This window comes from Choloepus didactylus, chromosome 2 (assembly GCF_015220235.1).
Source record: "Choloepus didactylus isolate mChoDid1 chromosome 2, mChoDid1.pri, whole genome shotgun sequence".
Taxonomy (NCBI): domain Eukaryota; kingdom Metazoa; phylum Chordata; class Mammalia; order Pilosa; family Megalonychidae; genus Choloepus; species Choloepus didactylus.
Window position 1 is genome coordinate 39,874,223 of NC_051308.1, and position 20,409 is coordinate 39,894,631.

Here is a 20,409-nt window from a genome sequence, read left to right on the forward strand (position 1 = left end):
GGATTGATCTCTACTTCTAAAAAAAATTTGGTTTTTCCTTTGATTTGTATGAGTATAATTTTTTATTTATAATCATGTTCTTTGTAGGATTATTTTCCAAAATATTTATACATTATTGGGAAAGTCTCATATTTAATTGCTTTAATGTCCTTTAATTCTTTTAGTATTACATTAGTGTTTATAAACTAAATGAGTTGATGGTTATGGCATAAACTTGAAAATAAGTTAATGCTATTGTAGGTAATATTGTTATTTTATACTATTCCTCACATAAGGGGCATTTAACTCATAAATTACATTTTAATGCATGATATCTTTCATCAAAAAAGATCTAAGTGCTTAGAAATTATTAATAATTTTCATCACTTCTTTCTGAGATTAGAAAAATTGTATTCATTTTCCACAGCACAATGAAAAGCAGAAGTTAAGGGAACACAGGAATGAAGCCAAGGTGAGAAAAAAATATAGCTAGGGTTTGGCTCCAGTATAAGGTAGAAAAGAGGTAGGCAACTTATTGTATCCAAGGTGGACATTACCCATCCCATGGACCAATTCAGTTTCTCCTGTTGTCCTTCTCCCCTTCCTTACCACTTCTTTTGCCAGCTTTCCTTTCTGTACACTTTTTCCTGTCTCTTCCTTCTTCTTGCTTATGCCTTAAAATGTGTTGCAACAAGTAGAAATGTTGCTCAGTTCGGTTGGTGATATTCAGTGCTGAAGGTTGAAGCTAAAATTTATCAAGAGCTTAGTGTGTGCTATTAGACTTAAGAGATTCACATGCATTATCTCATTTACTGCTCACCACAACCCTATCTGGCTATCATTATCCGATTTTGAAGATGAGGAACCTGGGGCAAGTAACTTGCCCAAGGTCATGACCTAGCAAGTTAATGACAGAACTGGGATTCAAACCCAGGTCTAAGGTTCTCGCCCATTATTCTGTATTTTTCCTCTCTTGAGCCAAATAAAAGACTTTTAATCTTATTATTGCTTCTAACAGACACTGAAGCTGATAAGCTTTAAAAAAAAGTTTTTTGCATGGCATAGTGTAAAAAGACCCAGTCTACCTTTATATCTTAGCTAGCTTTTTAACCATATGATTCTTAATTAACTTATCAGTAAGTTGAGAATATTAGTCTTTATTACCCCAGAAAGTTGGTATGCCTTTGAAGTAGAGTGACTATGAGAGAGACTGAGTGATCAAGGGCACAGAGGAAGGCTGGCTGGCTGTAAAATGAGATTGTATTTACCAGATTCCCTAGTCCCATCCTCTCTGCCTGTATATTTATTTACAGAGGGAATATGACTTTTTTAGGGACCAGAAAACTTATATCCACCTTTGGTATGCTTTTCAGAATAACTGGAAAGCTAAATTAATAAATAGGTTCCTTGAGAGCCTGGAATTCATCTCTGTGATCAAGCTAAAGCCTAATGAGTTCCTGGAGCCACCAAAGAGCCCATTGTACTTTTCAGATTCAAAGCCTCTCCTGTAGTTTAGAATCAAGAGGGAGCAGGGGAAGCAAACTCACATATTGAGCACCTAGTAATGGCCACCATCACTAGTACTTGTTCTTTGCTTCCTTTGTTGTCCCTTTTGCAGAGAATGCAATCAGCAACCTTTAGCTCTCATTGTCTTCAGAGGTGGACTTAACTGTAAAGTGCTGTCTCACCCAGCATCATGCCCCTTCAAGGCAGTCCATTTTCAATGACTGATTGATGTGGAGTTATAAAAGGCCTGTTATTTCAGCAAAATTTAGGGCAAGCCTGACAGGCCATTCTAGCTCCAGAGGTGCTAATAGCATTAACTGATGTTGGGCCTGCATCTTAGCTCAGCTTCTCCCTCAGCTCTCTCCTACTTCCATCCCCTCCCTTTCACAGGTGTTGATCCCAAGCACACTCCTTAATAAACATCCTTCATGTCTCAGAGTCTGCTTCCCAGGGAACCCAACCTGCAACATAACCATATTTCACTATAACAGTACCCAGTGAACTGCTATAGGACAAACAAGATGATGTGTTTGAAAGCAATTGTTTAATGCAATTCTATTGAGATATTTTCACACACCATACAGACCACCTGAAGTATATGATTAGTGGCTCACAGTATCATCACATAGTTGTGCATTCATCCCCATGATCAATTTTAGAACATTTTCATTACTCCAGAAAAATAAAAATGGAAATAGAAAACCTGAAACATTCCATATCCCTTATTCCCCTCTCTTATTGACCTGTAGTTTTGGTGTGGTACATTTGTTACTTTGAAAGCATTTTGGTATGTAAACTGAGGCAATATAGTTTCTTGATAAAGAATATCAGCTTTGAACACAGATGAGCCTTGGTTTGGTTATGATCTTCATAGTGTCCTTGCTCAGGTTACTTAACGTTTAAAGACGTCACTTTTGTCACTGTAAAATAAGGATGGTAATACTTTACTTTGCTGGGTTGTTTTGAGATTAAATGAAATAATACATTTAAAGTACTTAGCCTGGTGCCTGGTAAGTAAGTGCTAAGTATTCAGTAAAATATGTGTCATCTATGTTAATATAATGGTATTTTTGATGACTGTGTTAATTGTGTCATGCACTGCTTTACTTTCCATGAAATACGGTGTTCCGGTTTGCTAATGCTGCCGCTATGCAAAATACCAAAAATGGATTGGCTTTTATAAAGGGGGTTTATTTGGCTACGAAGTTATAGTCCTAAGGCCATAAAAGTGTCCAAACATAGTCATCAACAATAGGGCACCTTTACTGAAGAACACCAATGGCATCCGGAAAACCTCTGTCAGCTGGGAAGGCACGTGGCTAGCGTCTGCTCCCAGGGTTCTGGTTTCAAAATGTCTTTCACCCAGGATGTTTCTCTCTAGGCATCTGGGGGTGTTCTCTTAGTTGCTCCCAGGCAAACTCCAGACTAGCAAAAGTCTGCTTTCAACGGCCGACTCCAAAATGTTTTTCTAAGCTGCAGCAGCGAGCTCCTTTTGTCTGAGCTCTTACAGGGCCCCAGTGATTTAATTAAGACCCATGCTGAATTGGTGGGGCCCCTTCTCCATGGAAATAATCTAATAAAAGTTGGGTGGGTCGCAGCTCCATAGAAACAACCTAATCCAAAGATTCCAACCTAATCAACACTAATATGTCTGCCCCACAAGATTGCGTTAAAGAACATGGCATTTGGGGGGACATAATACATCTAAACTGGCACATATGGGTTATGTTTTTCTATATGAAGTGTGTAATTATAACAGTATGGTTGAAAATTCTTTGAGTTCTTCAAAGGAAAATAGAGATTCTAAGATTGCATTATCATTAACATTTTACCACCATAATTGTCAGTAAAATTTTAACTCTGACTTCATTATCCTTGGCTACTCTTCATTTACTCTGTCTCTATAACAGCAAAATCCATTATCACCACTACCTGTTCCCATAGTAGCATGGACTTAATGTTCCTTGGATAATGAAAAGTAGCGTCAATGATGGTGATTCATTTTCCAAGGACTTCAGTACCTTTTGAAAACAGTTATGTTCAAACACAATGATACAAACATCAGATAATTCAGTAGCACTCAGTATATGATATTTCCTTTCCTGAAGACTCTAGGGAATAACCCAAAGTTCCTTTCAGTATCTTTGAAACCTAGCTATTAACCAAAAAACAATGAGAGTAATCATTGGTTTTCTCACGGAATGTTCTTTGTCAATGATGTTGTTATTGTACTATACATTATCATGTTTTTAATTGTTAAAAAATCATGATGCTAATATAATTAAATATTCCACTTTGGCTAACTTTTTCTCCAAATGATTATAATCTTTGTTGTTTCACTCATTTACCTAGGCAGGACCAGATGCTGTGTTGGGGAGGACAATCTGGGGAGTTTTAGGTTTAGGTGCCTTTGGGTTTCAGTTGAAAGAAGTCCCTGCCGGAAAACATATTATCACAACGACCCGTTCTCATAGCAACAAGTTGGTTAATGACTGTGTGACTGCCATGAACCCTGATAATGTACTGCAAGTAGGAGGAGCAGGAAATAAGGTAAGAAAAAGGTCTGTTGTCTCTGTGAAAATACTGAGCTTTATAAAAACGTGAAATGAGAGTTAAGGGGAAATGTTCAAAAATTATAATTTGCCCTTAAAAGTAAAAGCACATTTCAGCAACATTTAAATTTTAAGAAGATTTTAAGGTTCAAATCTTTTTTATCTAAGAGATCAGTGTTAATATAAGCAATTAGGATAAGATCCTGTGCCTCCTGCCAGCCTTATTTTCCCAAGAACCCTCCTGGATTACTTCTTAGAACTTTCTTGTACAAACTCCAAGGATGAGCCTGTCTGTCCCTTTCTGGCTGTTTCCCTGTTCCAGTTTGCTAATGCTGCGGGAACACAAAATACCAGAAAAAAAGTATTTTTATAAAAGCCAATCCTTATTTACTGCCATAACTTATTTGGTTACACAGTTACAGTCTTAAGGCCATAAAATGTCCAGGTTAATGCATCAACATTTGGGTGCCTTCACTGGAGGATGGCCAATGGCATCCAGAAAACCTCTGTTAGCTGGGAAGGCACGTGGCTGGCATCTACTCTGGAGTTGTGGTTTCAAAATGGTTTTCTCCCAGGATGTTCCTCTTTAAGGCTGCTGCTCCTCAAAAATGTCACTTGTAGTTGCTCTTGAGGTGTTTGTCCTCTCTTAGCTTCTCAGGAGAACAAGACTGCTTTCAAAGGCCATATCCAAAATGTCTCTGTAATCTGCAGCTCTTCTCTCAGGTCCCGTGCATTCTTCAAAGTGTCCCTCTTGGCTGTAGCAAGCTTGTTCCTTCTGTCTAAGCTTATATAATGCTCCAGTAAACTCATCAAGGCCCACTCTGAATGGGCAGAGACACACCTCCATGGAAATTATCTAATCAGAGTTATTACCTACAGTTGAGTGGGTCACATCTCCAGGGATACACTTGAAGAATTACAATCTAATCAACACTAATACATCTGCCCACACAAGATTGCATCAAATAATGTGGTGTTTTGGGGGACATAATACATCCAAACTGGCACATTTCCCCATTCTTTCATCCAAGCTTTCATCCTTCTGAAAAAAATTGTGAAATGGGTCACAGTTTGATCCACATCCCTAGCCCTGATCTCTTCTCATCTCCTGATTTACCCCCTGGATATCATCATAATGACATCCCTCTGGTATCTCAAATTCAGTGTGTCCCGTTTGAGTTCATCTTCTTTCTACCCACCCCTGAATGTGTTCCTCTCCCTATTTCCTGTCTAGTGAATAGCACTACCATTTTCTTAATTGATCCAGCCAGTCATCCTAGACTCCTTTCTTCCTTCACACCCTATCAATCTGGTCCTTCCTAATCTGTCTCCTTGTCCATCTCTACTCTCACTGCACTAGTTGAAGCCTATCCTCCCTCACCCAGATTATTACAGTAGCCTCCAAAGGAAAGAAGTTTTCACAATGCTACAATAGCAATTAAAAGTGCAAAATTTACCATGTGCCACTCCCCTATCCCAAATCCTTGGATGACTCCCCATCACCTACAGTTTAAAATTCAAGCCTATAAGCATGGTCTTTAATCTATTCCCTTCTTACCTCCCTATCCTTGTTTACTGCCATCCCTAAGACATACTTAAGGTATAGTGATACTGAACTGTAGATAGTTCCTAATACATGTGCAGCTTCACACTTGTGTGCCTGGCATAAGGATGGCAAATAATATTTATTGAACCGAATGGAATTAGTTTCTTCTCACCTACCCTTTGAAGGCAATATTCAAATATTTTTGAATCCTCTAAGGGCATTTACTGATAAACAACAGGGATAAAAATGGGAGTTTAAAAAGCTAATAATAATACTGTGAAAAAAATCTAAAGCATTTCAAAGTAAAAATGCATTCCTGGTATTCACTGAAAAATAATGATAGGTATGATTTCTGTTTGTCCCTTACTTTTGCAGCCACAAAACCCTGTTACCTCTTACTCCTACACAGAAGCCAAGGTTTTAAAACACGGCTAAAATCATCCTCTACCCTTTAGTCTGTTCTACCCAGTCTCAACCAAGTTCATTTCATTCATATCTCAAATCAAAGTCTGGGCTCCCTTTCAGCCTCTTTAACAGTTGATTCATGGGGCAGTGCCAACACTCACAGCAGCCAGACTCTGGCTCTGAGTTGCAGGTGCCACACAGAAACCCAAAGCTCCAGGGACCAACCACGTCACACACAAACAGCTCAAAATCTCAAACTTTAGAAATAACTTACAACTCATGAATAGATGTGACTTCTATAAGAGCTTACAATCTAGGAACCTTTACATAAGGCTTCTCCTTGTAACCTAGATTCAGTTCTCAGAGTTTGCACATTATATTAGTCCATATTAATAAGGCATTATAATGTTTGTCTTTTCATTTCTGGCTTATTTCACTCAACCTTCTGTCCTCACGGTCCATTCACTTCATTGCATACCGCACGGCTTCATTCCTTCTTGCTCCTTCCTCATGCAAAAACATTCTTATATTTGTACATTTAATCACACTCATTGACCACTCTGGGTTTTACTAAGTTGCACAGTCCCAGTCTTTATCTTCTGCCTTTCCTTCTGGTGTCATATGACCCCTAACCTTCCTCTTTCAACTGTATTCACAGTCATCTTTTTTCAATGTGCTTACAATGTTGTGCTACCATCACACAGTATTGTGCTATCCATCTCTAGAGCTACACAGTCTTCTAGAACATTCTATACTCCTTCAACTTCAAATGCCCAATCTCTCCTCTATCTCCTAATATCTTCATTTCTATACTCTTCTGTAAGCCTCTTTCTCTTGTCTTTTCCCATCTGTCTGTAGCGCTCCCTAATTTAGTATTTCCTGTAGAAGAGGTCTCCTGTTGACAAACTTTCTCAGTGTCTGTTTATCTGTAAATATTTTAAACTCTTCCTCATTTTTGAAGGACAGTTTTGGCAGTTTTTCTCTTTCCGTATCTTGAATGTGTCCTACCACTGCCTTCTCGCCTCCATGGATTCTGCTGAGATCTGCACTTAGTCTTATTGCACTTCCCTTGTATATGATGGATTGCTTTTCTCTTGCTGCTTTCAGAATTCTCTCTTTGTCTTTGACATTTGAAAATCTGATTAGTAAGTGTCTTGGAGTAGGTCTATTTGGATCAATTCTGTTTGGGCTACAATGTGCTTCTTGGACCAGTAATTTTATGTCTTTCATAAGAGTTGGGAAATTTTCATTGATTATTTCCTTTATTATTCCTTCTGCCACTTTTCCCTTCTCTTCGCCTTCTGGGACACCTGTAACATGTATATGCATGCACTTCATGTTGTCATTCAGTTCCCTGAGACCCTGCTCATATTTTTCCATTCTTTTCCCTATCTGTTCCTTTGTGTGCAGGATTTCCGTGTCCTGTCCTCCAACTCACTTATCTTTCTTCTGCCTCTCCAAGACTGCTGTTGTTTGTCTCCATTGTGTTTTTCATCTCTTCTCTTGTGTTTTTCATTCCCATAAGGTCTGTCATTTGTGTTTTTTGAAGCTTATGAATTCTTCCTTATGATCACCCAGTGACTTGTGTATATCCTGCATCTCTTTTATCACATTCTTTCTCACCTCATTGGTTTCATTTAAAAGATTTGTTTGAACTTCTATAATTAGTTGTTTCAACACCGGAATCTCAGTTGAAATGTTAATTTCTTCCTTTGACTGGGCCATATCTTCCCGTCTCCTGATGTGGTTCATGATTTTTTGCTGGTGTCTAGGCATCTGATTTTCTTGATTGGTTTATTCTGGAGGTTGTCTTGTCTCTTTTGCCTAAGGTTTTCTGGTTGGTTGACTTTGATCTCTAGCTTTTCTTTTTTCTCTCCCTGGCCAGTTTTCAGATTGGTTCTGCCCCCCAGTCTTCCCGGGTGAAACTGTGGGATTCCTGTGCCCGCACTCCACCGGCCAAAAAATGTGGCTGAATGTGGGGCTTCACCCATGGCAAAGCAGTCCTTCAGCCAACCCAGCACTCCAGGTGTCTCCAAGGCTAGGAAACCGCCATCAGCCACCACTTCCCTCAATGGCGAGGGGAGGGCTTTCCCACCCAGGGCTAGAAATGCATCTTTGTCCACGTTTCCTCAGTCTCTCTGCCCTCACTGATCTGGGCCTTGAAATGTCCCCCCAGTCCACCAGGTCCTCAAATAATGAGGGTGTTTTTCAGTGTTGTGAGATTTTAAAATCTGTGTCCCCTGTGGGAGGGTTCCGGTCCAGTGTTTCTGTGCCTTTCTTGCATGGAGACTGAGTGAGGGGGAGGGTTGAGGACTGGCTGCCCTGGGATGGAAAATTCCTCCCCAATATTTCTTCTCTTTCTTCAATTCAGCATCTGCAAGGTCTTTTTCCAGTCTATATCCTCCTTCAGAGTTTCAAACAATTCAGAATTGTCCTTTTTTTTGTTGCATCTCTTTCAGATGAGTGAAATCAGTGTCTGATCTTTTTCTATGCTAGAATATTGGTCTACAACACAGAAGTGTGGTATTAGGTGTAAATTGCACTCTTGGATTATCTTACAATACTAGTACCTGGCTGGGGCCGTGTACAGGTGGGAGAAGGTGACTTTTTAAAATTTTGTATTTTTAAATGGAAAGAGCAATACATAAGATTCTGAGGACTTGAAAGTACTTTTTAGACTAGTGAGCATAGCATATCTTTTAGAACTTACTACAATTTATAAATTATTATTATGGTTGATATAATAATGGTCAATATTATAGAAGTTTAAAAAACTTAAGTTTTCTACAATAAATAATATATATTTGCTTTTACAATAAATAATATATAATTGCTTTTACTATAATAAATAAAAATAGCATGTATAAAAAGAAAACTTCATTTTATCTGACTTGGAAAATGGCAGCTTTTCAGATATCTTCCACTTAGCTTATTTAGCCACTGTTTTCCACTCAGATCACTATATTATTATACATCTACATATTTGCTCATAACCCTAATATCATTTAAACTTACTAAGGACTTTAACCTAACTTAAGTTTGCAATTTTTCTTATTTCTTCCTGAGTTATTTCATGGGCAAGGGATAATTATTATTTTTAACCTCACAGATTATTCAACTGATTGAAGGCAAAGCCTCTGCTTATGTATTTGCAAGTCCTGGATGTAAGAAGTGGGATACATGTGCTCCAGAAGTTATTTTACATGCTGTGGGAGGTTAGTCAATTTTAGTTTGGGGAATTACAGTTTCTATATTAGGCTAAGGAATTATATATATACATTTACTCTATATTTTACTAATACGCTAGACTTTACCTAGATTTGTATGATATAAAAGCTAAAAGGAGACTTGAGATTTATCTAGTCCAACCCCCTTCAATATATATTTCAGTGCTGTTGATTACATTCACAATGTTGTACTACTATTGTCACCATCCATTACCAAAACTTTTCCGTCATCCAAAATCATTCTTCTTTAGTTATGATTTCTCTTTTGGACTTCAGTCTACATACAATTAATTTAATTTATCTTTTATTAACAGTGGTTGCAACACTTTTCTTTTGTATTTTCATGAAAAGTAAAATATGCATCATCATCGTGGTCTCACTTAGTAACTTTTTTTTTAATTCAGTGTTATTGAGATATAGTCACGTAACATATAGTCATCCATGGTGTACAATCAACTGTTCACAGTACCATCATATAGTTGTGCACTCATCACCCCAGTCTATTTTTGAAAATTTTCTTTATACCAGAAAGAATAAAAGTAAGAAAATAATAAAAGTAAAAAAAAAACACCCAAATTATCACCCCATTCTACCCTATTTTTCATTTAATTTTTGTCCCCATTTTTCTATTCATCCATCCATACACTGGATAAAGGGAGTATGGTCCACAAGGTTTTCACAATCACACTGTTAACCCATGTAAACTACATAGTTATACAGTCTTCTTCAAGAGTCAAGGCTAATGGGTTGCACCTTGATAGTGTCAAGTATTTACTTCTGGCTATTCCAATACACTAAAACCTAAAAAGGGTTATCTATATAGTGCGTAAGAATGTCCACCAGAGTGATCTCTCGACTCCATTTGAAATCTCTCATCCACTGAAACTTTATTTTGTTTAATTTTGCTTCCCCTTTTTGGTCAAGAAGATGTTCTCAATCTCACGATTCTGGGTCCAGGTTTATCCCCAGGAGTCATATCCTGCGTTGCCAGGGAGATTTACACTCCTGGGTGTCAGGTCCCATGAAGTGGGGAGGGCAGTGAGTTCACCTGCTGAGTTGCTTAGCTAGAGAGAGAGGGCCACATCTGAGCAACAAAGAGGTACTCTGGGGGAGTACCTTAGGCACAATTATAAGCATATTTAGTCTCTCCTTTGTAGTAACAAGCTTCATAAGGGCAAGCCCCAAGATACAGGGCTTGGCATACCAAACAGAGGACCGTCAGTCCTCAATGTGAGAACATCAGCAACAACCCAGGTGGGGAAGTCCAACTTTTCTGCATTTTCCCCCAGCTCCTCAGGGGGGCCTGCATATGTATTTTTATTTTCTGCCCAGATTGATTTTCTGCCCAGACGTGTTGCTATTTTACACTAACATGTACAGACCTACCAGATCTCCCTTCCTAGTCAAAGTTCCATGTAATTTCAGTGTTTGAATAAACTGACATACAAGGTAAATTATTTAGTGTACTGCAGAAAATATACATCCTGCACCAAATAAATCACTTAGTATCTTTTAAACCAATATTGGTGAATATCTCAGTACTAGAATTAAAAACCATGGAGTAAAATTTTTTTTATTTATTTTTTATATGAATTTTTTTAATTGAGGCATGTGTACAGTAAACTGTACACATCTTAAATATACAACTTTAAGATTTTTACATACACACACACACACACACACACACACACACATATCCTTGTGTAACCACCACCCAGACACAGAAAATTTCCAACATCCCAGCAAGGTCCCTATGTCTCTTTCCAAGCAGAATTCTTTTTAAAGTCTGACTGGAAATATGTTATAAATTTATACATAAATTAAGATGATTTTTCAATCTCAAATAGACATCAGTTCACATCTACTTTTAGTTAGTCTGTCATTTCTCAAATTATTTCATCACTATCTAATTAATATATTACATGATAAGGAAGTTAAATTCTTCTTACGGTTATATTTTATGAACATTCTTTACTTAAATTCTTACCAAATAATATGTCACTATTAAATGGTAGAATGCCCAGTGCTCTTTTTTACTTCAATTACTCTTTTTCACTCTAATTATTATTCTTGTTATTTTTGTGTGTGTGCTAATGAAGGTGTCAGGGATTGATTTGGGTGATGAATGTACCACTATGTAATGGTACTGTAAACAATCGAAAGTACGATTTGTTTTGTATGACTGCGTGGTATGTGAATATGTCTCAATAAAATGAAGATTAAAAAAAAAAAAAAAACTTAAATGGTAGAATGAAGAAACTGCTTTTGAAAATGGGAATAGTGGTGATGAAGTATAACCAATAGGAAAAATAGTCAACTCAGGAAAAGAGAGCAAACAAATTTAATGGATTGATTCTAGTATAATTAACTCTACTAGTTAAGTTCTTATTTAAATTGGATTGATACCAAGAAATCTAAATTGAAAATACTAAATAAAATTAACTTTAATCAGGGAGAAAAATTAATCTTTTATCCTTCACTTAGTTTAAACATTGCGTTATAGTCTTAAATATAAAGTTTAAATTAAAAATTTTAAGTTGATTGAAGTCTTATTCTTTATGGTCACTCATTTCTTCCTTATTTTGTCCAGAATTAATTGGCTACTATTGGACAGGGAAGCAAAAGCCACTTAAAAATAACTGGAAACATAATGATCCAATCAGGCATTAACATTGTATTAATGTTTTTCCCGTAGGCAAGTTAACTGATATCCATGGAAATGCCCTTCGGTATAGCAAGGATGTGAAGCACATGAACTCTGCAGGAGTCCTGGCCACGCTGAGGAATCATGACTACTATGCAAGTCGGGTTCCAGAATCTATTAAGAATGCACTTGTTCCTTAAAGGAGAGTCTCATTTACTTAGCTAGGAAAAGGACTGGATTCTCAGATGAATACACACAAAAATTAGTTAGATGGAATTAGAGCTTCGCCTTTACTTTATTCATTGGTGATCAACAATTTTATTTAGTTACTTAGAAGTAGAAATTAGAATTAAAGTTTATCTTGGTTAATTAATCAACCAGACCAATTTTGAAATTTAGAGAATTTATTAAGTCACTATGTTATATTTTTTTCCCTTTTTATTCCAAGAAATGAAAGGTTTGGTCCCAAATGATTATCAAGGTGAATTGTTTAATCAACATTCCTATAAACTAAACATATTTTTTTTAGGGCACAGAACCATAAGTTATTACAGGAATCTTACTTTGTCTGTCCTAATAATTTTTAAAGTTTCCTCCTTCAATTATGTATGCATTAAAAGTCATTGTTTATGTTGTTGAAACAGATTTCTGAAAAAATTTCTTTGCAATAAATTATTATATTTTAGCTTTTTATGTCTATTCACCAGCTTTTAAGTATTTTAAAAATTGTAAATTCTCTTCTGAGGGATTAGTATATTTTTATGGTATCATTATAATGCTGTGGAAAGTTAATGGCCTTCCCTCCTTCCAATGGGTCATTATAAGATTTACTGTCAATATTATCCTGATATTCTACCTAGATTTTTATTTTTTTAGATCTGTCCATTGCTTTAGTGAAATATTTCTGTTCCTGAATTAAGCAAGTGATATAAGGTAATGGTTCCCAAACCCAACTGCAAATCAGCATCACCTAGAAAGTTTAAAAAATAAACAGATTCACAGACTCCACCTCAGTTCTTGTTATTTGTGTTTTTTTAAAAGCTACTCAGGGAATTTTGATAATCTTAGAACTCACTGGATATATAGTATTTTCTTAAAGGGGCATCATAATCTAGTAGGAAGAGGTCTCTGTGACTTTGACACCTTGAGCCACTTCCTCTTGAAACTTTTTTCTTAGCTACCCTGATTTTCCTCCTACCTTTTCTAACCACCCTTAGTCCCTTTCTTGGTTTCTTTTTCACTTCCTTCCCTCAAATCTCAGTATCTGTCAGGATTGTGTTCTAGGTGCTCTCTACATTCTTGCTGTGGATGACCTAATCCACACCTTTGACTTCACATAGGACTTTCATGCTCATAATTCCAAAGTCTTATCTAGCTTACAACTGTCGAACTCTAGATCTATCTACCCAAAAGCCTACTTAGATTTTTCACAGCTATCGCTAAATTATTATGCCTAAAACTACTTTTCGTTCTTGCCCACCCGTCTTTAAATTAAATTGTTTTTTAAAAACTCTAAGGTGATCCTGATAATTAGCAAAGTTTGGAAATTACTGCCTTAATCCATTTTCTTCCCTCGAAGAACAGAAATCTTTATTAACAAATAGTGGATTAGAGTTAATTAAAAAAAAAAACCTAAGTGCAATATGAATGTATTTCTTTGGACTCCTATATAAAAGTTATCCAAGCCAAATATTAGGAGTCTATATCTTCTCTCCATTTTCATTGCCTCCACGTTAATTTACACTCTTATAACCCACTATTTTTTCCTTGAATTACTCCAATGTCTTTTGGATTAATCTCCCTGCCTGTCTTCTAACTCCCTTCCAATCTGTCTGTTATATTGTCTCCACACTAATTGTTTAAAAATCATATCCAGTAATACCACTCCCTTGATCAAAATCTTTTGTCTTCCTATTGCCTCGGGATAAAATGCAAGCTTAAGAGTTCAAGAACAGGTTATTTGGTTATGCATGGTGTAGAGCTGTTCCTAACTTCAATTATAGGGTTAAGTATCCTTTCATCCCTGGAAGACCATTAGATCTATAAAATTAAAATTACATCTACCAGGTCTTCCCTTACTGATAACCTTTCTTCCCCACCTAACTCACTTCTTGGGCTCCCATAACATCTTGTTCGTATTGCTATGATCTCATTAACTCTTCCACTGAACTATGAGCCCCTTGAGTGTAAAACTGAAACTTTCTTCCCCTGTATATTCACATGGCTTACTTTGTCTCAGTATTCAGATCTCAGTTCAAAATGTTGTTTCCTTGGAGAGACCCTCCTCAGTGATCATATCTAATATTTGCCCACCTACCCACTTGTTACCCTATTTTATCACATTTTCAAATTAGTTCAATTATTTCGTTTTCTACTTTATTGTCTGTTTCTCCCAAAAGAATGTACTCTTCATGGGAGGAAAAAGCATTTCTTTCTTGCTTAATACTGAATCCCCAGTACCTAGAACAGTGGCTACAACATAATTGTTGTTCAGTAAACATTTGCTGAATAAATGATTTCAGGAGTCTGTATCTTTAGTGCATTGTGTGGTAGGAGACATACATTCTTCATCATTATTTATGGGAACAATTGAAAAAGAGATCCAAGGACTTCTCATCAAATAAATAGTTATATTCTGCCTATATACTTCAGGATTCGGTCAGTCCACAGTATTTAATGAGTATCTGTGATGTGCAGGAAACTATGTTGGGCCCTTTGTGAAAATTCATTATCAAAGAAATATATCAAATTATTAGCAGTCTATAAACTCATTGTACATAGTAGGAAGTGTGACCAAATCTGGAATAGCTTCCCCAATGAGTCATGTGAGGCATATGTAGATGAAGTGGAAATACCCATAACCTGGAAGGAACTTTCACCTTGGAGTTCTCAATATCATGAAGGAAATGCTGTGCATAATCACACAAGTTCTCTCATCTTAGTAAATGGCATAATATAGAACTTTACAAGTTTAATTTTTTCCCAAAGCATTATTAAAGCATTTACTTATTTTTGGCCACATTTAGAGAAAACAAAAACAGGCATTAGCCCTTGATCAGTTAAGAGACTTTAACCCATGAAAAATAAGTGGTTCTTTTTTCTTTTATATTTAAATGAAATTAGGAGTATGTAATCATAAATAATGCAGATGTGCAATAAAAGGATCAAAATAGCCCTAAAAACTGAAGTAACAGTATTATGCTAAGGTATTTTAAAGGTTAAGTGTAAAACAATAATTATATAACAAAGGATGATATAAGACTAATTTTAGGTAAGACATTTTGGCCAATTTACTAGCTGAGATATACCATTGATGGAGAAGGTCAGGCTAAAGAGGTAATGGGGCCATCTTTAGAAGATTAATCAGATAATAGTTCCAATTCTCATGTTTGTATTTGTATACATATTTAAGAAACATAAGTCTGCAAAAACATCTGAAAGGCTTATAGATAAGGCAAGATCGGAAAAAAAATAAATAAAGACCTCAAAAGGTATATGTGTATTAAGGTATATTCAATTCTGAGATCTAAATAAGGAGTCAGCCATACAAAATGGGGGAGAAAATTGTTCCAGGCAAAGGGAAAGTGCAAACAGATAAAAGATGTGATACACAAGGTACAGTCTGCAAGAAGCTTGTAATATAAAAGGCAAAACAGGCAATTTCAATACAAAATGTTAAGTTTAAAGGGGTGATAAGAATAGGATGTTAATACAATGAAGTATATATTGTGATGGGATTTTCAAAATAAAGATCTATTATAGTTTTAAAGTGTAAAGCACATAAAATTTTTAATACTGCTTTCCACAGATTTTATGGGAAAAAAGTTAGCCACAATCACCTTTTTCTTTTTTACTATCTGCTGATGATATGGCACATTTGACAACTTTTATAATTACAGTGTCCTCTGTACTATCTTCTATAAAAAGAGATGTAGCTGAGAATAAACAACAGTATCACTGGGAACTATTATACATAGGATAAACAATCTGTGTATATCTTAGGCAGTCTGATAATTTTTTAACTTTTGTGGTATCTAGCCTCCAAAGACTGTCCCCAATAAACTACATTTCCTGGTACTCACAACCTTGTGTAGTCCCTTCTCTTCAATCGGGGCAGCCCTGTGATTCACTGAAAACTGGTAGAATATAGCAGAAGTGAAACTGTGTGACTACCAATACGAGGTCAGGGGAAGCCTTGTGGTAGAAACTGCAAGGCTTCATCTCTAGGGACCCTCACTCCGAGGAAACAGGTACCATGTCCGGGCACCATGTAAGTTTGTCTTCCCTGTTGGAGAGATTACATTGAGAGGCCTGAGAACATGGAGAGGGAGAGGGGCCTCGCTGAGCCTAGGCTCTCAGACTTCCTACCCAGGTACCAGGTGAGTGAATCTCTCTCGGGCCTTCAGACCATTCTAGCCTCTGGTTAAATAGCACCAAGTGACCCCCACTTGATGCCACATGGAGTGAAACAGTCACTCAGCCAAGCACTGTCCAAATTCCTCACCTACAAAATCATGAGATAAAATAAAATAGTTGTTGCTTTAAGCCACTACATTTGGGGTGATTTGTTACAATAGACAGAACAACTTTCTTTGAATTACTATTTCTCTGCTGAAAATAAATAAATCACTTAATGAAATAAGGGACTAATAATATGCAAATTTAATTACAAAGAACCAATTTCTGTTTAAAGCGTCAAGAATTCTGTTAGACAAGTTCAACTAATTGTTCCTCCTCCAAATACGCACTTAACATACATTTAACTCATCTTTCAATTTTTAAGTCTCCACATGTGTGTTATTAGGTAGACTATTGAACAAGCACTTATAAAGTATTTTACATTCATTCACTCATTGGTTCAATTCGACATTTATTGAGATCCCACTATAAGCCAAGCATGGTACACAGTACTAACGACCCGAAGATGAATAAGACATAGTTCTTGGCTTTGGAGAGCCTACAGTCCAGTAACACTATTGGGCTGGCTTTTATTAGAAAGTGTGCACAGGAGAGATTTTCCAAGCTTGAGCTATGAATCTTTATAAGAAATAAACAAAATTTGACATAGTTTTCCCCCAGTGTTGAAATATCAGATCTTTGCATGGTTAGCTCCTTCTCATTGGACTGGTCTCAGTCCAAATGTCTTTTCAAAGAGGCCTTCTTTGACTACCCTACCTAAAGTTCCCCTTCATTGATTCAGTCTTTCTTAATCCCATCACAACCTTTTCTTGTTTTCATGAAATTGATTATGCTCTAAAATTATCTTGTTTGTTTTCTTTCTGCCTCATCTCATTATTCATGAAATTTGGGAACTTATTTTTGTTTACTACTTATTCCTAGCAGCAAGAACACTTTCTTGTGTTCTTTTAAGCACATCACATAGGATGTGCTTTAAAAACATTGCTGAATGAACAGAATGCACTATTACTGTGTTACGTTGTTGAAACCATATTCACTAGCTTTCATGGTACCCTCTCTATGAGACACCTTGAAAGAAATGTAATTATGCTATCTGTCTTAGGGACAGTTGTGCTTTTCCCATCATATAGTAGGTAGCTTTCCTCTGAGCTCTGAGTCCAACAGTGTGGTTCATCCAAAGAAGGTGGACAGGATTTCATAACCATCTATTTAGTGTTCTAGCTTCACTCTTTAAATTCTTATTTTTTTCTTATTTTCAATTTTCCAGCTGAAAGAGCAGAGGAGAGCAGATGAGAGGGGGACACTCTGCATACACTTAGGCTCAGACACTCTGCAGAGCAATGCTTCAGCTCTAAGAAACAAACTTCCCACACAATCTTCTCTCAGGTGAAAACAAGTGCACTTACAAGCTGACAGAAATCAAATAATAACCAGATCATCAGAAATAGAGGCCTTTGGGATCTTCCTATCATACACTCCTAGTGTTCCCTATTGTTTACTTAATAAATATTTTGTTTTCTTAATTAAATTTGGCATTCTTCTACTTGGTTACGAAACAGTGAGGGTCTACAAACTAATGAGTAATATATACAGGAAAAAAAAAATCACCTCATTAATTCCACCAATACAGCAGCTGTAACACTTCAACCTGAAGTTTTTCTTTGCATTACCTACAAAAAACAGAATTTGCTAAGCAAATTCGAAATGTGAAAAGTAATCCATAGATTGGTAAGTACAATGTTAGAAGTGTATGAGTCATCTAATTTTTTGTCTAAGAAAAACTGCAAACAGATATCATTGCTTGTTCATGTCATTGCTAGTCATTAACAAAAAAGAGACTCAGTGAAAATTAGAGCAGTTGAACAAGGTGTATAAATAACTTCAAGATTTTTTTAAATGTCACTTACATAAGTCTGTTGGATACTAGGCTCATTGTCTCATCCCTTTAGGCCATTCCTGTGGAGGCAGGTAATAAACGGGTTCTGCTACTACACTCTGATTCTCCTGGTCATATCTCCTCTGATCTAAAGACACACCTGTTTATCTAAATCTAGGCTTCAGTCTAAGTCCTGTCCAGCTGTACTTTCACATTTATGACACAGCTTTAGTATACATCTCCACCTTTCCTAGTATCTGCTTTTAGTCTATACCTAGTTTCTGACTTTGCAACTACTATATTTTAGTGTGTGTGTGTGTGAATATATTTATTTGACACTCTTCAGGAGGCTGGCTTTAGGTCTGAAATGCATGTAGCATTTTGGGGGGTTGTGTGTGAATGTTTTATTTTTTTTAATTAATTTATTTACATTTTTTGTCTTTATTTTCTTACTCATCGGTCCATACACTCCCTTTAGGAGTGCTGGTCCCAAGATTTTCACAATTACACAGTCACTCCATAAAAGCTATATAGTTATACAATCATCTTCAAGAATCAAGGATACTGGATTACAGTTCCACTGTTTCAGGGATTTCCTTCTAGTTATTCTAATATACTAAAAACTAAAAGAGGATATCTATATAACGCATAAGAATAACCTCTAGAATGGCCTCTTGACTCTATCTGAAATCTCTCAGCCACTGAAACTTTTTATTTCATTTCATTTCTCTTCTCCCTTTTGATCCAAGAAGGCTTTCTCAATCCTAGGATGCCAGGGGCCAGGCTCATCCCCAGGAGTCACGTCCCACATTGCCAGGGAGATTTACACCTCTGGGAGTCATGTCCCACGTAGGGGCAGTGAGTTTACCTGCAGAGTTGGCTTAGAGAGAGCGGCCACATCTTGAGCAACAGAAGAGGTTGTCTGGGGGTGACTCTTAGGCATAATTTTAATAGGCTTAGATTCTCCTTTGCAGGAATAAATTTCATAAAGGCAAGCCCCCAGATTGAGGGCTTGGCCTATTAAATTGGTAGTGTCCAATGCTTGAGAGAATATCAGTTATTCCCTAGGTGGGGAAGCTTAATATTTCCACATTTTCCCCCAGTCTCTCAAGGGGACTTTGCAAATACTTTTTTATTCTCTGCCCAAATTACTCTGGGAAGCATCAAGGTATTACACTAACCTGTACAAACCAACAAGATCTCACACCCTATTCAAGGATTTATGTAATTGTGGGATTCAAATAAACGGACCATACCAGTTAAATTAGACAGTGTGCTACAGAAAATATAAATTTTGAACCAAATAAACATCTTTTCCTTTGGTCTCACATAGAAATTGATGTTTTAAAACTCAGTCAATATCACCTTTTACCCTTCAGTCTGATTTGCCTTAGTCCTAATCAGCTCAGCATCATTCATAATTCTAATTGAAGTCTGATCGCTTTTTCAGCTTTTTTAACAGTTACCATGTGGGGTAATGTTGACTTTCATAGCTACAGAACTCCAGCTCTGAGTCTCAGATGGCACACAGATACCTAAAGTTCCAGGAAATGACCAGGTTGTACACTAAGAGCTCAGCACCTCAGAATTTAGAAATAACTGTAACAACTAAAGAATAGATGTGTCTGCTGTAAGAGCTTACAGTCTAGGAACCTTTACAACAATAAGGTTCCCCTGATAATCTATTCTTTCAAATTCAATTCTCAGAGTTTGCACATTATATTTAGTCCATATTAGTGAGGCATTTTAATATCTGTCTTTTTGTTTCTGGCTTATTTCACTCAACATACCATCCTCAAGGTTATACCACCAATTTTAACAGAGTAGAAAGTAACTCTAGTAAAAGTGCTAGGCACTGTCAGGAATCCAAAGATGTCTAAGATATGGTTTCAGCCAATAAGAATCTTGAGAGCTGGCTGGGTGTGCAGAAGAGAAGTCAATTCTAAATGAGAGTAGTAGAGATGTACACTATCTGGTACATAGGATGTGCTTTAAAATCTTTGCTGTATGAATGATGTGCCACAATTACTGTATTACGTTGTTGAAGTCATATCCACTAGTTTTCATGGCACCCTCTCTATAAGACACCCTGGTGAACTTGCTAAAAGGCAAACTCTGGATCTCAACCCTAGACAACCTGTTGGAAGTTGCAGGGAGGGGAATTGGGGAGGTTCTAATGCAGGTGTTGCCATCTCTGGAAGCTGGCTGTAGATAGGCATAGCCATCTTTGGTACTGTGGGTGGAGGGGTACAGTT

General features: G+C 36.8%; 1 protein-coding gene across 8 annotated transcripts in view; it reads left to right on the forward strand.

Moving 5' to 3' along the window:
- BPNT1 (3'(2'), 5'-bisphosphate nucleotidase 1) overlaps window positions 1-12,872 on the forward strand; it is a 32,915-nt gene extending 20,043 nt beyond the window's left edge. For all 8 annotated transcript variants that reach the window (XM_037823627.1, XM_037823619.1, XM_037823585.1 and 5 more), the window contains 3 exons: window positions 3,838-4,035; window positions 9,098-9,203; window positions 11,911-12,872. In XM_037823627.1, coding sequence (XP_037679555.1) covers window positions 3,838-4,035; window positions 9,098-9,203; window positions 11,911-12,059 — 453 coding nt within the window. In that variant the 3' untranslated portion in view covers window positions 12,060-12,872. The remainder of the gene's footprint in view (window positions 1-3,837; window positions 4,036-9,097; window positions 9,204-11,910) is intronic.
- Window positions 12,873-20,409: the final 7,537 nt, after the last annotated feature.